At 40.1% G+C, this 15,610-nt stretch overlaps 1 protein-coding gene across 1 annotated transcript; it reads right to left on the reverse strand.

Annotated features, from left to right (window-relative positions):
- Nucleotides 1-703: 703 nt before the first annotated feature.
- On the reverse strand, nucleotides 704-15,524 carry LOC109468332 (multiple epidermal growth factor-like domains protein 11). Its single transcript, XM_019766580.1, has 21 exons — nucleotides 15,417-15,524; nucleotides 15,227-15,308; nucleotides 14,411-14,596; nucleotides 13,619-13,728; nucleotides 12,306-12,469; nucleotides 11,434-11,539; nucleotides 11,032-11,175; nucleotides 10,401-10,532; nucleotides 9,616-9,744; nucleotides 8,867-8,992; nucleotides 8,020-8,148; nucleotides 7,219-7,344; nucleotides 6,171-6,503; nucleotides 5,436-5,564; nucleotides 4,901-5,026; nucleotides 4,283-4,408; nucleotides 3,198-3,248; nucleotides 2,612-2,717; nucleotides 1,672-1,703; nucleotides 830-1,150; nucleotides 704-751 (listed from the first exon to the last, which is right to left on the reverse strand). The coding sequence occupies exons 1-20, from the start codon at nucleotides 15,439-15,441 to the stop codon at nucleotides 879-881; spliced, it is 2,634 nt and encodes an 877-aa protein (XP_019622139.1). The 5' UTR covers nucleotides 15,442-15,524; the 3' UTR covers nucleotides 704-751; nucleotides 830-878.
- Between the last annotated feature and the right edge of the window lie 86 nt (nucleotides 15,525-15,610).

The following is a 15,610-nucleotide window of genomic DNA, read 5'->3' on the forward strand; positions in this document are numbered from 1 at the left end:
GTGTGGCCTTTCCATGACATAAAGGCACGCCATGAAATAAAGTTTATCAAAAGTAGCACATTCACCTCAAAAACACTGGCAAGCCACCTGCATTCATAATTCTAAGGATACAACACTGATACACAGCAAGTACAACCCTGTAGCATTGAGTACTGAGTGGTAACATTCAAGCAACTTTATACTAAGTCTTATACCCATGATTCCAGGATTAAGGCACGTTATATATCTTAGTCTGATGTTATGTTATACGGTAAGACATCTAACTAGAGCAATCAGTAAATCAACAGAAAGTATTTTCAGAAAAAGAAAACCCCTTTGATGAGTAAAAACTGTCAGTGCAATTTGAAAAGGTTGTAGTTGGTCTCATAATACATGTAGTTGATTTGGATGACATATTAACACATCATAATGACATAGGTTTGGATGATGTACTACAGGGCTCGAAATTCATTTTTGGGAATAGGTGCACTGGTGCACGCAACCAAAAAAACTGGGTGCACAATTTTTTTTTGCTTGCACCATATAAAATAAAATTAGTAGAATGTCAGCAAAAACAAATTATGTTTCATTTCTAAAGAAAAGTACTAGCACAATGATTTTATTATTTTTCTGACACTTAAGATGTTAAGAATGTGTTACTACTATATATTTAACATCTAAAATGTAAACCTACAAAAATATTTGCGTGCCCAGAGAAATAGATTGGGTGCACTAAGGTACACATGCACCCAGTATTTCCAGCCCTGCGTACTAACACGTCATAATGACATAGGTTTGGATGACGTATTAAAACGTCATAATGACATAAGTTTGGATGACATACATGTATTAACACGTCATAATGACATAAGTTTGGGTGACGTACACGTATTAACACGTCATAATGACGTGGGTTTGGACGATGACCTTGAACGACCTTGATCCTCCGGCAGGTGCATGGGCTCCAGCTCGTCTTCGATGTCCCCATCGTCCTTGTCCATCACGATGAGCTGGGTTTTCGGGTCGGCGCCGTCCGACGCCCCCTGTCCCAGGACCACCATCTCCTTGTCGGCAGCCTCCGCGGCCGCTCCGTTTCCCTTCGACGTGCGCGCTTTCTTGAACAGCGAGGCTGACTTGTAGAAGGGAGCTCCCATGAAGGAGGACTCAGTAGCTGCAGGAAAAGAAACGTCAATAAGTACATGGAGAACCATGTAGCAAATAAATGACATACAAAAGACAAAATAAAACTATAGAAGTAACATTTGCAAAGCAAATGCATTATGATTGTTTACCTTCAGACATGGTCTGCTCTGTTAATTCTTACTCAAACACATTCACATACATTTGTACATATACTACTAGTATATGGTGACAGGAGCAGAGCAGACCATGAAATTGCAACATTATGTAACCCAACACCAATTACCACGGTGGCAGACGTCAAGAAATCATGTCATTGGTCAGGTCAGAGGTCACTGTTTGGAGAAGAAGAAGAGGAGGAAGAAACAGAGCAAAAACAATACGTTTTCCAAGATTAAGTGTGGACTAATAAACTACAGTAGTTTCTATAGTAAATGCTTGCCCATGAATCCCTGTGTGTGTGTGTGTGTGTTGATTCCTAAAGTTTAACACATTAAGATTTCTAAATATTCAGAAAGTCTCCATATGACATATTCAATTATGCATACTTACAGACATCATAGTCAGGCCTCCTGGGATCAAATCTGTGGGGGAAAAGAAATACACAGTCATTTAAACATACTTTTACTACACTAGCAACAGCATTAGAACTGAAAACTTTAGAAATGTCACAATGGAAGACTTTTTTAAGTGATCTTGAAAGAGATTAGCTAAAGTATTTTGATGATCAAATATAGAGTCATTCTGAGATAACAAAAGAGATTTGATCATCTTAACTTATCCGCCCTTAGCCAACATGAACTCAAATAGGGCCATAGGGTTACTAACGGCCCCATCTTGGGCATTATTAAGATCATAGACCAAGAATCTTGTAAGGCCTATAGAAAGACGAAGGAAGCGGTCCACATCCAGTTGGAACGTGCCGGGATGAGTCGCAATGAAGGTTGGGAGCTGCCCAAGTCCTTTTTACCCCTACTCCGCAAGGAGGCGGGGGAGGTCAGAAGATCCGCACAAGTCTCGACCTAGTCTCGTGTTCTCGCGAGACTAGGTCACTCCGTGAGAAAGGTGTACAGTAGACACCAAAAATTTGGAGGTACGTGATTTTACCTTACAGAAACAGTCACTGATTGATGAATGTTCTACTAACTTAACTGTTGAATTACCAAGATGTTTTGAAGTTATGATTCTTGTAAATTTCCTCAGTTCATGTTCGTATTATTCATTTATTTATGTATAACTTTCAGTTATACTGATTTCATTTACATTTTTTGTTATGTACAGTGTACTTTGTATAATTGCCCCGACGGCAGGACAGTCTGCTATGGGACCGGTGAGGTGAGGTGAGGTGATAATCTATTATTCTTTTACATATTGTATTCCCCCTGGGCCTCCTTGGAAATCAGCTGTTGGCTGAAGGAGCTACCCAGGTGTCATTGAAGATTAAATAATAACCAAGACACTTTAGCAGATATTGATTGACAGCAGTACTTACATGACTGAGGGAAGTCGTCTCCACTTCCTGATCTTGTCCCGTCGTCTCCAGGCACAGACACCGCCGACAACCAGCAGAACCAGAACCACCAGGCACACCAGAACCGCTGGACAACGGAACATATCAACTATCAATCTCTGACTATCATGAAAGTTCATCTGGTTGGTATTAATAGTAAGACATTGAACTTAATTCCAACACACAATTTAGAAAGAGATCAAATTTTCAGCGACCACTGTCATCAGGATAATTAATGACCGATCACTAATCACAATGGTGATCTCGTGAGAGTTACGGTTACAAACACGTGACCTTATTCACACGAGACTTTACAGATACGTGATGTGAGCAATTGATCAAAAGTGCCAGGGAGTTTTATATCGTCCACCATCTCTATTAATTGAAGGCTGAAGTGCTCTGATATATATGGCCTCCTTAATGCCTCTTAGAATCAATCAACCATCAATCTCTGCAATGTCAGCAATAATTGCACTTATAATACTCCATACATGCATAATACTCTGACAACTCTGTACTCCGTACATGTACAAAGTAGGTAATTTACAATAAAGAGCATAAGTCATACCTATGATCACTTTTGCGTTGTTGTTGGATGCCGGCTTGTTTACAAGTAGAACTGTTTGATAGAAGATAAATAGAATGAAAATCCTGATAAGTTGTCCACTTGTTGTAGAAAATATGACATATTCAAACAAAACAATTACAATAATTATTATAATTGTACTTCATTCACAGTTGTGTTCTTCCTGAATGATGAAGGACATGTAATTAGAATTACTGGTATATCGGTAAAAGTTCATTGAAAAATTATGGTTAACTCGTAGTAGCTTTGCCATGTTCCTACGAATGCGAAGTAGATATGTATGTATGAATGGTTTATTCATTGTGCGAATATAAACTCGTCGCAGCCTTTAGCTGAATTGTGAGTTCATGTACATATACAAATTGCACAGGTTGACATAAACAATCAAGGTGACAATACATATTAAAAAGATGAAATACATAATTAAAAGTCGTAATGCATATATAAAAAGGTACAATTACATATTTAAAAGATATAAATTAATTATCAAAGATCAATATCTAAACTAAATGCCATCGTTTAACAGGTTAACAATATACGGTAGAGGGCTATTTTGGTAGCGTTTAGTACGTGCTGGCAATGGGTCGTATTTGTGACTTTGTCTGGTAACCCTCACGCTGACTTTGCCCCTTTGTTGAGGTAACCATTGTTTGTAAGTGTCAGACTTGGACAGGGTCTTGCCGAACTTGTAGCACAGGGTTTCCCGTCTGTCATGCAGAGTTTGTAGGTTCAGGGTTTTGCATGACTGGTCGTAGGGTAGGTTGTGGCCAAGAATGATTTTGGTTGCGCGTTTCTGGATCCTTTCGATCTTCCGTCGTTGCGTTGTCGTGAGACCTGGCATGGGTGCCACACAGGAGCCCCATATTCCAATACAGGGCGAATAAGGAAGCACTAAATGAGCTTGATTGGTGAGGAAACAGTGATGAAATCAAATGTACCATTGGAATAGCGCATCTTTGCAATGATTGTCCATAATACATGTAGATCATTGTCTACTACTGAGTACTAGCTGAAGGTACGGATCATGATGAATAAATTGTGATATACAAGGAGCGTATATTACGTACCACAGTGCTTGTCATCTTGGGGACCCTTGCATGACTTACAGCCCGAAACCTTGTCACAGAACTCGCCCTCAGCACAGCCAATGCACTGATTCCCGCATTTCTTCCCGTAAAATCCATATGGACAGGCTGCCAAGTGACATACAAAATAACATTAACACCCTTAGATTCAACGTTCTAAGCCACGATATAAGCATTGTCTGCCATGGTTAAACTTAGTAAGCAAACATTTGAGTACTTACAGTATGCACTTACAGTCACTTAATAGTACATGTACTGTAACATAACTTTGAGTATTATGCAAATTCATAGGACTGACGCTTCCAGTGTAACCATCCAATATGGCAATTGCGATGTCACATGCAAACATCTGGACATTTGGACTGGCCCTGCTCCAAAATTTCATCAGAAATTGCCACCGCTTATGCTATGACGTGAAAGCAAGGCTGTTTCTGCTCTGAATAAAAACTACACCACTTAAAAGGATAAAAAAAGGGCTACAAAGTTCAGACTTTTAAATATTATCAAAATCAATAACAGCACTACATTAAGCACTTTACTTTTGGGCATTGCAAGAATATATAAGATGGTCTTAATGACACAAAACATGATTATTTGTACCTTTGCAAGTTTTGCCGTCACCGACATATCCGTTCATACAGGTACATGTGTAACTGCCGGGTGGACGGTTGTCACAATATGCATTGTGGCTGCAGGGTTTTGCATTGGGCATACATTCATCAACATCTGTGTTTACAAGAAAAAAACAGTGTTATTACCAGACAATTTTTGGCATGATACATGTTGAAGGATAAAGTTAATAATAATTAGAATCTTTATTGCATGTTCAAGCCCATGTCCATGCAAACATACGAATATGATGTTACATTGTAACTGAGGAACATAGCTAGTTAAAAGAAAAAAAAAGGATAACGTAAAAAGTAAGTAACTACTAAAAGTACATTCAAATCTAGGTCTTGAAAATTTCTCCTTTTTAACTGGAGATGAATTCACACACGTTTTGTATTACATGTACTAGTTTGTCTATTGTATGGTCATTACTGGTAGACATGAGATGACTGAACACTTTCTTCGTTCTACCTTTGCACAGTTTGTCTAACAATGAGAGATATGAGAGAAAGAGAAGGGTATGTACCCAGTTCACAGTGTTCTCCCTCCCATTCCTCCGGACACGTGCACTCTCCGGTGTCACTGTCACAGTCCCCACGTCCGCTACAGTCACACTGCTTGTCGCACTTTGGCCCGTAATAGTTGCTACGACAACCTGGAAGGTAGGTAATTAGTTACTGGGTGGGCCTGCTACTCTTCTCTTTGCAGGCTGAATTGTAAGGCTTACAATTATTGGGCTTAATCACAAGGCTCCGTCATTTGGCGCTAACTTAGGTGACCTCAGGTACATTGTAATGCCACAAAAAGTAAATGTTATGGATGAGATCTGCGTTTGCATTAATATTGATTTTAGCCTGATTTTAAATACAAGAAATTTCATTCCTTCCCCTCTCCTTTGAGTTTACATATGCCTACAAATGTTTGGAAAATTTCTTATCTTACTAGACATAATTGTATCTTAATGATGAGGCAGTAATTGTGTAAATGTACTACTGGAATAGTGCCTCTTTATAATGACTGTCCTAAGGTATATTCATTATTGTCTAGCCAGAAGCATCCACCAATCAGAAGGCTCCATTTTCCATTTCTAAGCTATGCTCACTCGGTGGTTTATTCGGTGGTTATCACACCAGACTAGGGATTATCTCACCATAGACACCTTGGGGCCATTAACCCTTTATTGTCAACTAGCTGAAATTAATGGTCATACGACTCATGCATTATCACAAGAACAAACAGTATCATTATCAGAATTCCTTACTTGCTACAGTGAGCTCAGCAGTTGTTAGTTTCTCATTATTGTTTCCAAGGTCGATGACACAGCTGTAGTTCCCCTGGTCTGCCTTAGTGACGTTATAGATGTAGAGATGGTAGTCTCCATCATGCATCTCTGCCCACATCTGCTTGGTCTTCTCCTTGTCCAGGGAAAGGCTGTCAACAAACAGGTTGTTGTTGTTGTTGTTGTCGATGCCGTTCCTCCAGAAGAGCAGGGCTTGTCCCAGGTTGCGGTACTGACACCTGAAGTGAGCTGTCTGCCCTACACGGAGTTTCATACCGGTCAGAGTCTTGTAGAAGGCTCCATCACTTCCCCTTTCTGTAGGTAGAAACAAAAATTGTATAAATGTGCAATAGCTCAATTGGTAGAGTGCTCGCTTTGTAACCGGGAGGTCGTGAGTTCAAACCCCGGCCGGGTCATACCAAAGACTTTAAAAATGGTACACACTTCTTTCTCTGCTTAGCACTCAGCATATATGAGAAAGAGTGTGGGAAGGTCAAACACACAGCACTACCAGCGGACTAGCCCCCTGCTGTAGTGCCTTGCACAACTGTGTGTCGCCCAAGGGCTACGGAAATGGACATGCATGGGCACCAACCCTATGCTCTGCATAGAGCACGGGAAACCTTTTGGCCTATGTAGGCACTCCAAACTTGGAGCTGTGGACCCTTTTTTTCTGTGGGTCCCCCTGTGGTGCACCCAAATATTTTTGTGGGTAGTTTTTACATATCAAATGTACTGTATAAGGATATTCTTGGCATCTACATGTCCATGTAAGTGTCCGAAAAATGATACATTCTAGTTACTGTAGTACATGTAAGATTTTGAAGGTAGCTCCATTTTGGATTCAAGCTCAGAAGAGGAGCAGTAAGATCTCTAATTATGTTTTGTTTAATATGGTGCACCCAAAAATTTTTTGTGCGCCTAATTTTCTAGTTAGGTGCACCAGTGCACCTATTCCCAAAAATGAATTTCGAGCCCTGAATGAGACAGTGTAACAGAGATGGGGGATGACATAAACTAAAATACTTACGGGCACAGAAGAATCCGTCACCGACGTACCCAGAGTTACAGGTACAGGTGTAGGAACCCTCTGTGTTGGAGCACCTCGCGTTCTCATGGCAGTTGTTTGTATTGTTGGGACTGCATTCGTCAATGTCTGTAAATAATCAACATTTATCAACAAGTGTCAATCATTTGGTTTGTTACTGTTTGTACTTTTCTTATGTAATTACTATTTCCAGTGTCATATTCATCTCAATCATTTTGAGTAATTTTGATTCAATTATTATCTATGGAAGACAAAACTTTATAGACAATAATATATCAAATCAGAATACTTTAAACTCAATTCCAAATTTTAGACATTTCTAAAATTCTGAGTGAAAGTGACCGACCCTTAGTAATTTACCAGTACTTTACACTAGATTATTCTCTTTTTTGGCGACGACTCAAGGAGGAGCCTAATGGTACAGTATTGTGTGCAGTTTGCAAGAATTCTAGAAATGGTACAGGCATTTTGTCCACAGAAATGGAATGTCCACAGGAATGTCTCTGAAACACATCTATGCCCACATCCTGGAAACCCTTGGGAAGACATGTACTGTCTGCCCCGGATGGCCCTATTTTCTGTGACCCCGGGGCTCGTTCATTATACACTCAGGGGAGAAGTGCACTGTATCTGTCTAGACTTAACAGGTACCAAGTCTTCCTCAAAATCATGAAATCATGTTAGTGCCATGCAAACAATAACCCTAACGGCAACCACCGTCGCCATGTATGTTTTCATTGCCAGTCTTGTTCTTTTTAAATTGTTTTCTTCTAAATGACTCACCGTCCTCACAAGTGTCTCCTTGCCAACCTTCTGCGCACGTGCAGACGCCATGTACCGGGTTACAGGTAGAGTTGTGTGCACAGGTGCAAGGCAGCATGCAGTTCCTACCGAAGTAGCCAGGGGGACATCCTAGTGTACAGAAAACAACAAACATGTTAGATTGTACAGTATATGGTGGTAGCAAGGAGCTTCTAACCCTCAGAAGACAGGGAACAACAGACAATAAACTCGATAGTGAGTGTGTGTAAGCGTGATGTTGAATGGATGGCACATTCAGCACCAAGGAAAGACTGGTTTGAGCTCTTAAGCTTTAAATGAAAAAAAAGGAGGCAAGTTATCTCAAAACATTTTTGCTCACATACAGAAGAGGTAAATATCCTTCACTGGTTTTGACTACTGAAAACATCATCTATTATTTACAAATTCATGCCCAAGGCTAAGGCTAATTGCTTACAGTTGTATACAGCCAGAGAAGGCAGAACTACTACTACTACTGCTACTACTACTACTACTGCTGCTGCTGCTGCTACTACTACTACTACTGCTACTACTACTACTACTACTGCTGCTACTACTACTACTGTACTACTACTACTACTACTGCTGCTGCTGCTACTACTACTACTGCTACTACTACTACTACTACTGCTGCTGCTGCTGCTGCTACTACTACTGCTACTACTACTACTACTTCTACTACTGCTACAATGCTTGCTATTGTGAAGTTTGACTTCTTTGAAGGCTGTGTGTGGATATTGTATTGTCCCACATTCTGTATAATGAGGTAAATTGAGTGATCTTAGCATATAAACATTAAAACTAAAAACATGAGACTTTTGAAACTCACTCTCGGTGCAGTGGGTCCCTGTCCATCCGTCAGCACAGTCACACATGCCGTGGTATCCACACTTCCCTCCGTTCACACATGAACACTTGTTCTCACAGGCTTGTCCGTATGTACCCGCTGGACACTCTGGGTGGGAAGGGCACAATAAATTTATTCATTATTGTTTTTACTCAGTTTCTTCCTCCTCTTCTGCTCCAAACACTAACCTCTGTCCTGACCAATGACATGATTTGTTGACGTCTGTCACCATGGTGACTGGTGTTGGGTTACATAATGTTGCAATTTCATGGTCTGCTCTGCTCCTGTCACCATACACTAGTAGTACATGTATGTGGATGTGTTTGAGTAAGAATTAACAGAGCAGACCATGTCCGAAGGTAAACATTATGCATTTGCTTTGCAAATGTTACTTCAGATCTCAAATAAAAAATTCAGTTTTCATTTATTTCTGTGTTGTCTAACCTGGGTAGCACTACTCAGTGGCTAAGCACTGCTTTACAGAGTGGCCCTGGGTACATGTATACAAGTTACTATTACTACTATTTCATTTGATTGTTGATGAGTTAGTTACGATTTCGTCTTGTTCAGGATAAGTTTATTTTTAGTTGACCTTTGTTAGTTCATTCTTAATCTATTGTTATAATTACAATGTCATGTAGTTTTGTTGGGGTTATCCCCCCAGGCATCTTTGAAAAGCGCCAATAGGCGACATGTATTTCCTGGTTAAATGGATAAACAAACAAACAAACCTTCGGAACAGTTGGAACCCTTGTACGGTGTGCGGCAGATGCATTGGCCAGTCTCGTGATGACACGGAGAGTTGTTCTCACATGCGCACTGTTTACGACAACCATCTCCATAGAAACCAGACGGACAGCCTGGAAGAAGACAATTAATTTGCATATAATCAGAATACAGAAAGTTTTTTTTGAAAATGCAACAAGTTAGAACAAAAATTGGATAGAAGATTATCTAGAGAGAAGGAGGACAGGTAAATGAAATATATATGTTTTGATAGAAGAGTAGGTTTCTTCCCCTGTATAATCGGATGAAAACCATTCTGATGTATTAAAGGGGTACTGTGAGTGAGTGAGTGAGTGAGTGAGTGAGTGAGTGAGTGAGTGAGTGAGTGAGTGAGTGAGTGAGAGTGAGTGAGTGAGTGAGTGAGTGAGTGAGTGAGTGAGAGTGAGTGAGTGAGTGAACGAGGGGGCGAGTGAGTGAGAGTGAGTGAGTGAGAGTGAGTGAGTGAGTGTGGGTGAGTGTGTGTTAGTGAGTGAGTGAGAGTGAGAGTGAGTGAGTGAGTGAGAGTGAGTGTGTGAGTGAGTGAGTGAGTGAGTGAGTGAGAGTGAGTGAGTGTGAGTGTGTGTTAGTGAGTGAGTGAGAGTGAGAGTGAGTGAGAGTGAGTGAGTTGAGCTTGTCTTAACCACCAGGTGTTTTTGACTTGCTGTTCCTGTAACTGACCAAACATGTACCTAGAAGTGGTCACTTAACTTACAATGTGTAAATTGGTTAAAGAAGAGGAAATATTACTCACGTTGTCCACAGGTGGGTCCAGTAAACCCTTGTGGACAGGTACACTGTCCATCCCTGTTGTCACAACCATGGTTGTCAGGACAGCGGCTACAGGTGAGGGTACAGTCTGGGCCATACTTCCTGTTAGCGCAAACTAAATACAGAAACAAAACTCATGTATTAGTGCATTACATATTATAATATAGCCGGGTAACGTTGACCAATCAGAAGGCTCCATTCCACATGGCTTATGATGCCATAATGTGACAAATAGAGTCAAAACAGGTCATTATTCATCCCAATCCATACATTAAACAATCCAACAATCACCCGCAATTGACCTCGGGTGACCCAAATAGAACACGACTCAGTTCCAAAAAATCCAAAAATAACTTATGTTCCAATGACGTCTGGTGACCCATAAGAATAGTGTTCCCTGCCAATGACCCAAATAGAACACGACCCTGCTCCAGTGACCTCAGGTGACTCCATATGGAAGTTTTTATGTGCTATACAGGAATGTGTCACTCACTATTCGGCTTCATTCGGTGGTTACAGCAACTGACAAGGCTTTATCACACCATATTCACCTCGGGGCGGGTCAATAATCCTTAATTAACGCATAGGGTAAAACAGGCACATTGGATACGTACTTTGACAGGTGCTGCCAGAAAAGCCGACCTCACACTGGCACGCCCCCGTGTCTGGGTGGCACGATCCATGTTGACAGTTACACGTCTGGTTACAGGTGGCTCCGTAGGCTGTACCATTCTCACAGGGGTTGTCGCAGCGCACACCTGAAGTAGTGAAAAGAGTTTTCAGACAAATTCTTGTTTGGATGAGAACTGATTGAAAGAAACCCAATAATTTTGCCTGTTGCAGACGATATCTTTTCTGACACAACATTTGGAAACTACAGACGGGATGTTAGCCTTATACACGCAAATACAACCTTATATGAGACGTTCTGCTGAAATGCTATGCACAATACATTACGAATTCCGTGCAAGTACGTACGATCTACCGGCGTGCTCCGTAAAATTAACGTAACTGACCAAACCAGCCGTCCTCGCACTGACACTGTCCGGTCCTGGCGTCACATCCTGAGGCGTGCTCACCACAGTCACACCGATTCCCACAGCTCAAACCATAGGTCATGTTCTGGTGGGAAAAAGATGTGTGAGAACTAGAAAAATAACATTTGCAAAGCAAATGCATAATGTTTACATTGTACCTTTGCATATGGTCTGCTCTGTTAATTCTTACTCAAATTCATATCATATATAATTACACATTCATATACTAGTATATGGTGACTGGAGTCTAAATCCCTCCTGCTATAATATTGCAACATGGTATAACCTAACACTAGTTACCATGGTGACAGACTTCTGGTTCAGGTCATTGACCTTACTTGTTTGGAGGAGAAGAAACAGAGCAAAAACAAAGAAACAGAAAGACACTCCTGGTCCAGGGCCGGGATTGAACCCACACCAAACCTGAGCACCAGCTTCATAACCCGACACTGGATAGTAAGGCCACACCAATTTAATTTCTTGATTAACGGATTTTTGTAGAAAAATAAAGGAGCGGGCGGGCGAAAAAAATAAAAACAAAAACAGGCCTAGGCATCCTATTATGGCCCAAAATGGTACGATAGGAGCCATGAAGTCAACTCACCAGGCTGGTTCAAAATTTAAACAATGAATTTTGAACTTCTAATGACACCACTGCATTGAAAGATGGAATAACTGTAATAACTAGGATGAAAAGGACTGTTTTCAACTGTTCAGGGCAAAATAGGAGCAATTTACAGTTGATTCTGAATTTTTATTTTTATTTGAAAATCAGAAAAAATGAAGCGGGCAAATCCGATAACCAAGAAATTAAATTGGTGTGGCCTAAACATAATTGAACTGTAGCCCACCGTGCAGGTTAGTTCACAGTTGTCCCCAGAGGTACCCGGGGGACAGAAGCAGGTACCGTCGATGGGCTGGCAGGTGGTGGCGTTGGTACAGTTACAGGACTGCAGACAGTTCTGGCCAAAGGTACCCGCAGGACACGTCAGCTCACAACGGTCACCCGTGTAGCCTTGACAATACAATCAAAACAAACATTAATGATTATTAATAAACATCAATGAAGTTTAAACATCCTTTTTCCTTATTTCACTTATTATTTATTTTGATTTCTGAATGATTGATTTGATATTATTTGATGTATGCCTATTTTGGTCCACTTATTCTTCTGTTACTTAAGTTTGTGCATAAGTTACCATATTTTAAATTGCCCATTGATTGTACATATTAAGCTTTCTTCAGTGATTACTTTATGTTGTATTATATTGCTAAAAAAGTAAGATTTCTTTTATTGTGTTTGGGGATTGCCCTCCAGGGTGATATATTCTCTGGTTAAATAAACAATAAACAAACAAACAAACATCCAGGTCTTGAGATTATTATTAAACAGTTACTCTAGCAACTAGATGGATTCAAAACCTGTTCAAAGTCAATCAATTTGCATGAGTATACAGCCATTACTATTGTTGAAAATGAGTTAGAGATCATAGTACTTCAAGGCAAATACACAGCACAATATTCAGTTGATTCATTTATTTATTTATTGGCATGTGTAGAACAAGATAGAACAAAAAAGTAAGATTTCTTTTTTTCCCCATTTCACAAGGGAATAGATACTAGTACATGTACTCCAATCATTCTGTATGGTTATTTTAGCAGTCTTACAAAATGGTGTCAGAAGTGGGATTCACTTGAAAATTTTGAAAATGGGGCTTCAAAGGAACATCTTTAACTGTTGCCATAGTTACTGCTAAAAAATGGGGACGGGTGAGCTCAGCTGACTGCCCATGTGGCCACCCCTTTTTTTTGTTGTTGTTTTTTTCTAAACCGAATTTAACGTTGTTTTTCCCCAACCGGGGGTTAGACGTGCTTGCACCAAGTACAAGTCTTTTTTTGAAGCAAGATTTTTACGGCTGGATGCTCTTCCTAACACCAACCCAAACCCTAGTAGGACCCAGGAACCCTTTAACTGAGGGGGGAAATGCGTGTTAAGTGCCTTTCCCAAGGGCACAACATCTGGGTGCATGTCCGGACATGTCTGGGTCCAACCCTGGGCATTGAACCTGGGTCTCCTTGCTTGACAGTCGGACGCTCTGTCCACTACACCACACGTATGCCACCCTACCCCATCAATATGATGATGATGATAGTTACTGCTCACCTGGGGGACATATACACATCCCATCATACTTAGAACAGGTGGCTTCTTGTGTACAGTCGCAGGTCCTCTCACAGTTATCTCCATATTTCCCGTCTTCACACGGAGTACAGCTGAAAAATGACAACAACAACTTCATGTTTAACTATGAAATAAAGACTAAGCTTTAACTTCCAACACTTAGATTACAGAATTGGGACTTAACCAAATTTTCGGTTGTCTCCATCAACCTTGTTCACGTGTCTCTGACGTCACGTTCCAAGAGTAGATGGGTCCATTCCGTGAACAAGGTTGATGGAGTCAACCAAAAATTTGGGTAAGTCCCAATTCTGTAATCTAAGTGTTGGAAGTTAAAGCATTATTTCATAATGACTTGCACCAACACTTAACTATTAACACTGCATTAAAGTCTCAAAATCAAGTTAAATTTGCTGCACACTGCTTTCGAGCCAAGCAGGAAATGGTTTCATCTGTTGTCACGTGCAAACCAAGTGGCAGAGTGCACTGCAGTAGCAATTTTTAAAGTCAATCAGTATTTTTGATCTTAATGTGTAACCAAGTTTTAATGCCAGTAATTGTAAATAACTTTGATGATTTTTATTGTATACCAATGAATTTAAAAATAAATTAATTGTACAACAGGATGTAATTCGGCCTGTGGCTGCAAATTCCTTGTTTTATGAATAAATCAATCAATTGATCGATTTATTTATTTATTTATTTATTTATTTATTTATTTATTTATTTATTTATTTATTGATTGATTGATTGGTTGATTGATTGATTGAGCCTCACCTCCTATCATTGAGATGTCCTGGAATACAGGTGCACTGTCCGGTGGTGTGGTTACACTCCTGGCTGGCGGTACAGTTGCAGACCTGCCCACAGTCAGCTCCGAAGAAGCCCAGTGGACAGATCTCGTCACACGTCTCCCCGGTCCACCCAGGCTTACAGTGGCACGCACCTTCCCAGGCCGCACAGCTGAGGGAAGAAGGACATTATGATTTAGGCCTAGGAAAAAAATATTGTGTTTCCTGTTTCAGTCCTGAAAAAATTAGGGTCAGTAGGTAGGGATTATCTTTTTTTTCTTGTTTTTTTTTACCTCTAATCAGTGATATCTATATAGGGGTCCATCTTATACAACTTGAATACAGTTAAACAAAGTAAAACTTGCATGAGGACACTTTTATTTTCAATGTGAATGTTAGAAAACCAACTGTACAATGTTTTATCACTCAGGTGTCAGACCATGGAGCTAGAAAAGGTTGACAAGCTTGAAAAATTATTACCCCTTGCAGGGATCCACCCCCAAAAAAGTCTAGGGTCAGCAGGTTTTTCTAGGGTCGGTCGCAACATGTAGGAAACTCTTTCATTTCATTTCTTTTCCTAGGCCTTAAGACTACTCGGAAACCAAAAGATTTTAACAGTATTCAATTGATATAAATATCTATCAGTTTGTTTAAGTCATTACTGGAGGTTGTGTATGCCATGTCAATTAGGTTCAGGCATTCATGTCCCCCACTCCCACCCCCAACTTTACACACAACCAAAATAAATGGTAGGTTATTACTTAAGAATTGAGACGAAAGAAATTATGAAAATTTTACTCACTTGATGGTATTTGAGACGTTACACTTGCATTGGAAACAGTTGGGAGAATTATCGTTGTTGGTGTAATAGTTGTCTTTGCAAACTGGAAAAAAACAGACATGAATTAACACCTTTTTTTCTTGCCATCCTATATTCAAATGCACATAAAATGCAAGGAAGGTAGTAATCTTTTAAAATGTTCACTAATCACCTCTTTCTGAGCACAATTGGCCCATCTGTCCTCGACCACAGCTGTTTGGAAAAAAAGGAAAAAGACATTCATTAAAACAAGGAATATCTGAATATTACACATGACATATTACTTATTTATTTTATTTATTTATTTTTATTTTATTCACATGGATTTTTGAGCATTGGATAGGAAGCACTTGTTGTGCTTATGTA

This window comes from Branchiostoma belcheri, unplaced genomic scaffold (assembly GCF_001625305.1).
Source record: "Branchiostoma belcheri isolate BF01 breed outbred unplaced genomic scaffold, Haploidv18h27 scaffold2, whole genome shotgun sequence".
Taxonomy (NCBI): Eukaryota; Metazoa; Chordata; class Leptocardii; order Amphioxiformes; family Branchiostomatidae; genus Branchiostoma; species Branchiostoma belcheri.

What these genes read in the sequence shown, in the direction of transcription:
- LOC109468332 (XM_019766580.1), bottom strand. Translation starts at nt 15,441, where the DNA reads ATGGGCCAATTGTGCTCAGAAAGAG. An exon ending in GATGTGTATATGTCCCCCAG is followed by an intron (nt 12,470 to 13,618) that starts GTGAGCAGTAAC and finishes TGTATTGTCAAG; the next exon opens with GCTACACGGGTGACCGTTGT. An exon ending in AGGAGACACTTGTGAGGACG is followed by an intron (nt 7,345 to 8,019) that starts GTGAGTCATTTA and finishes GATTATTTACAG; the next exon opens with ACATTGACGAATGCAGTCCC.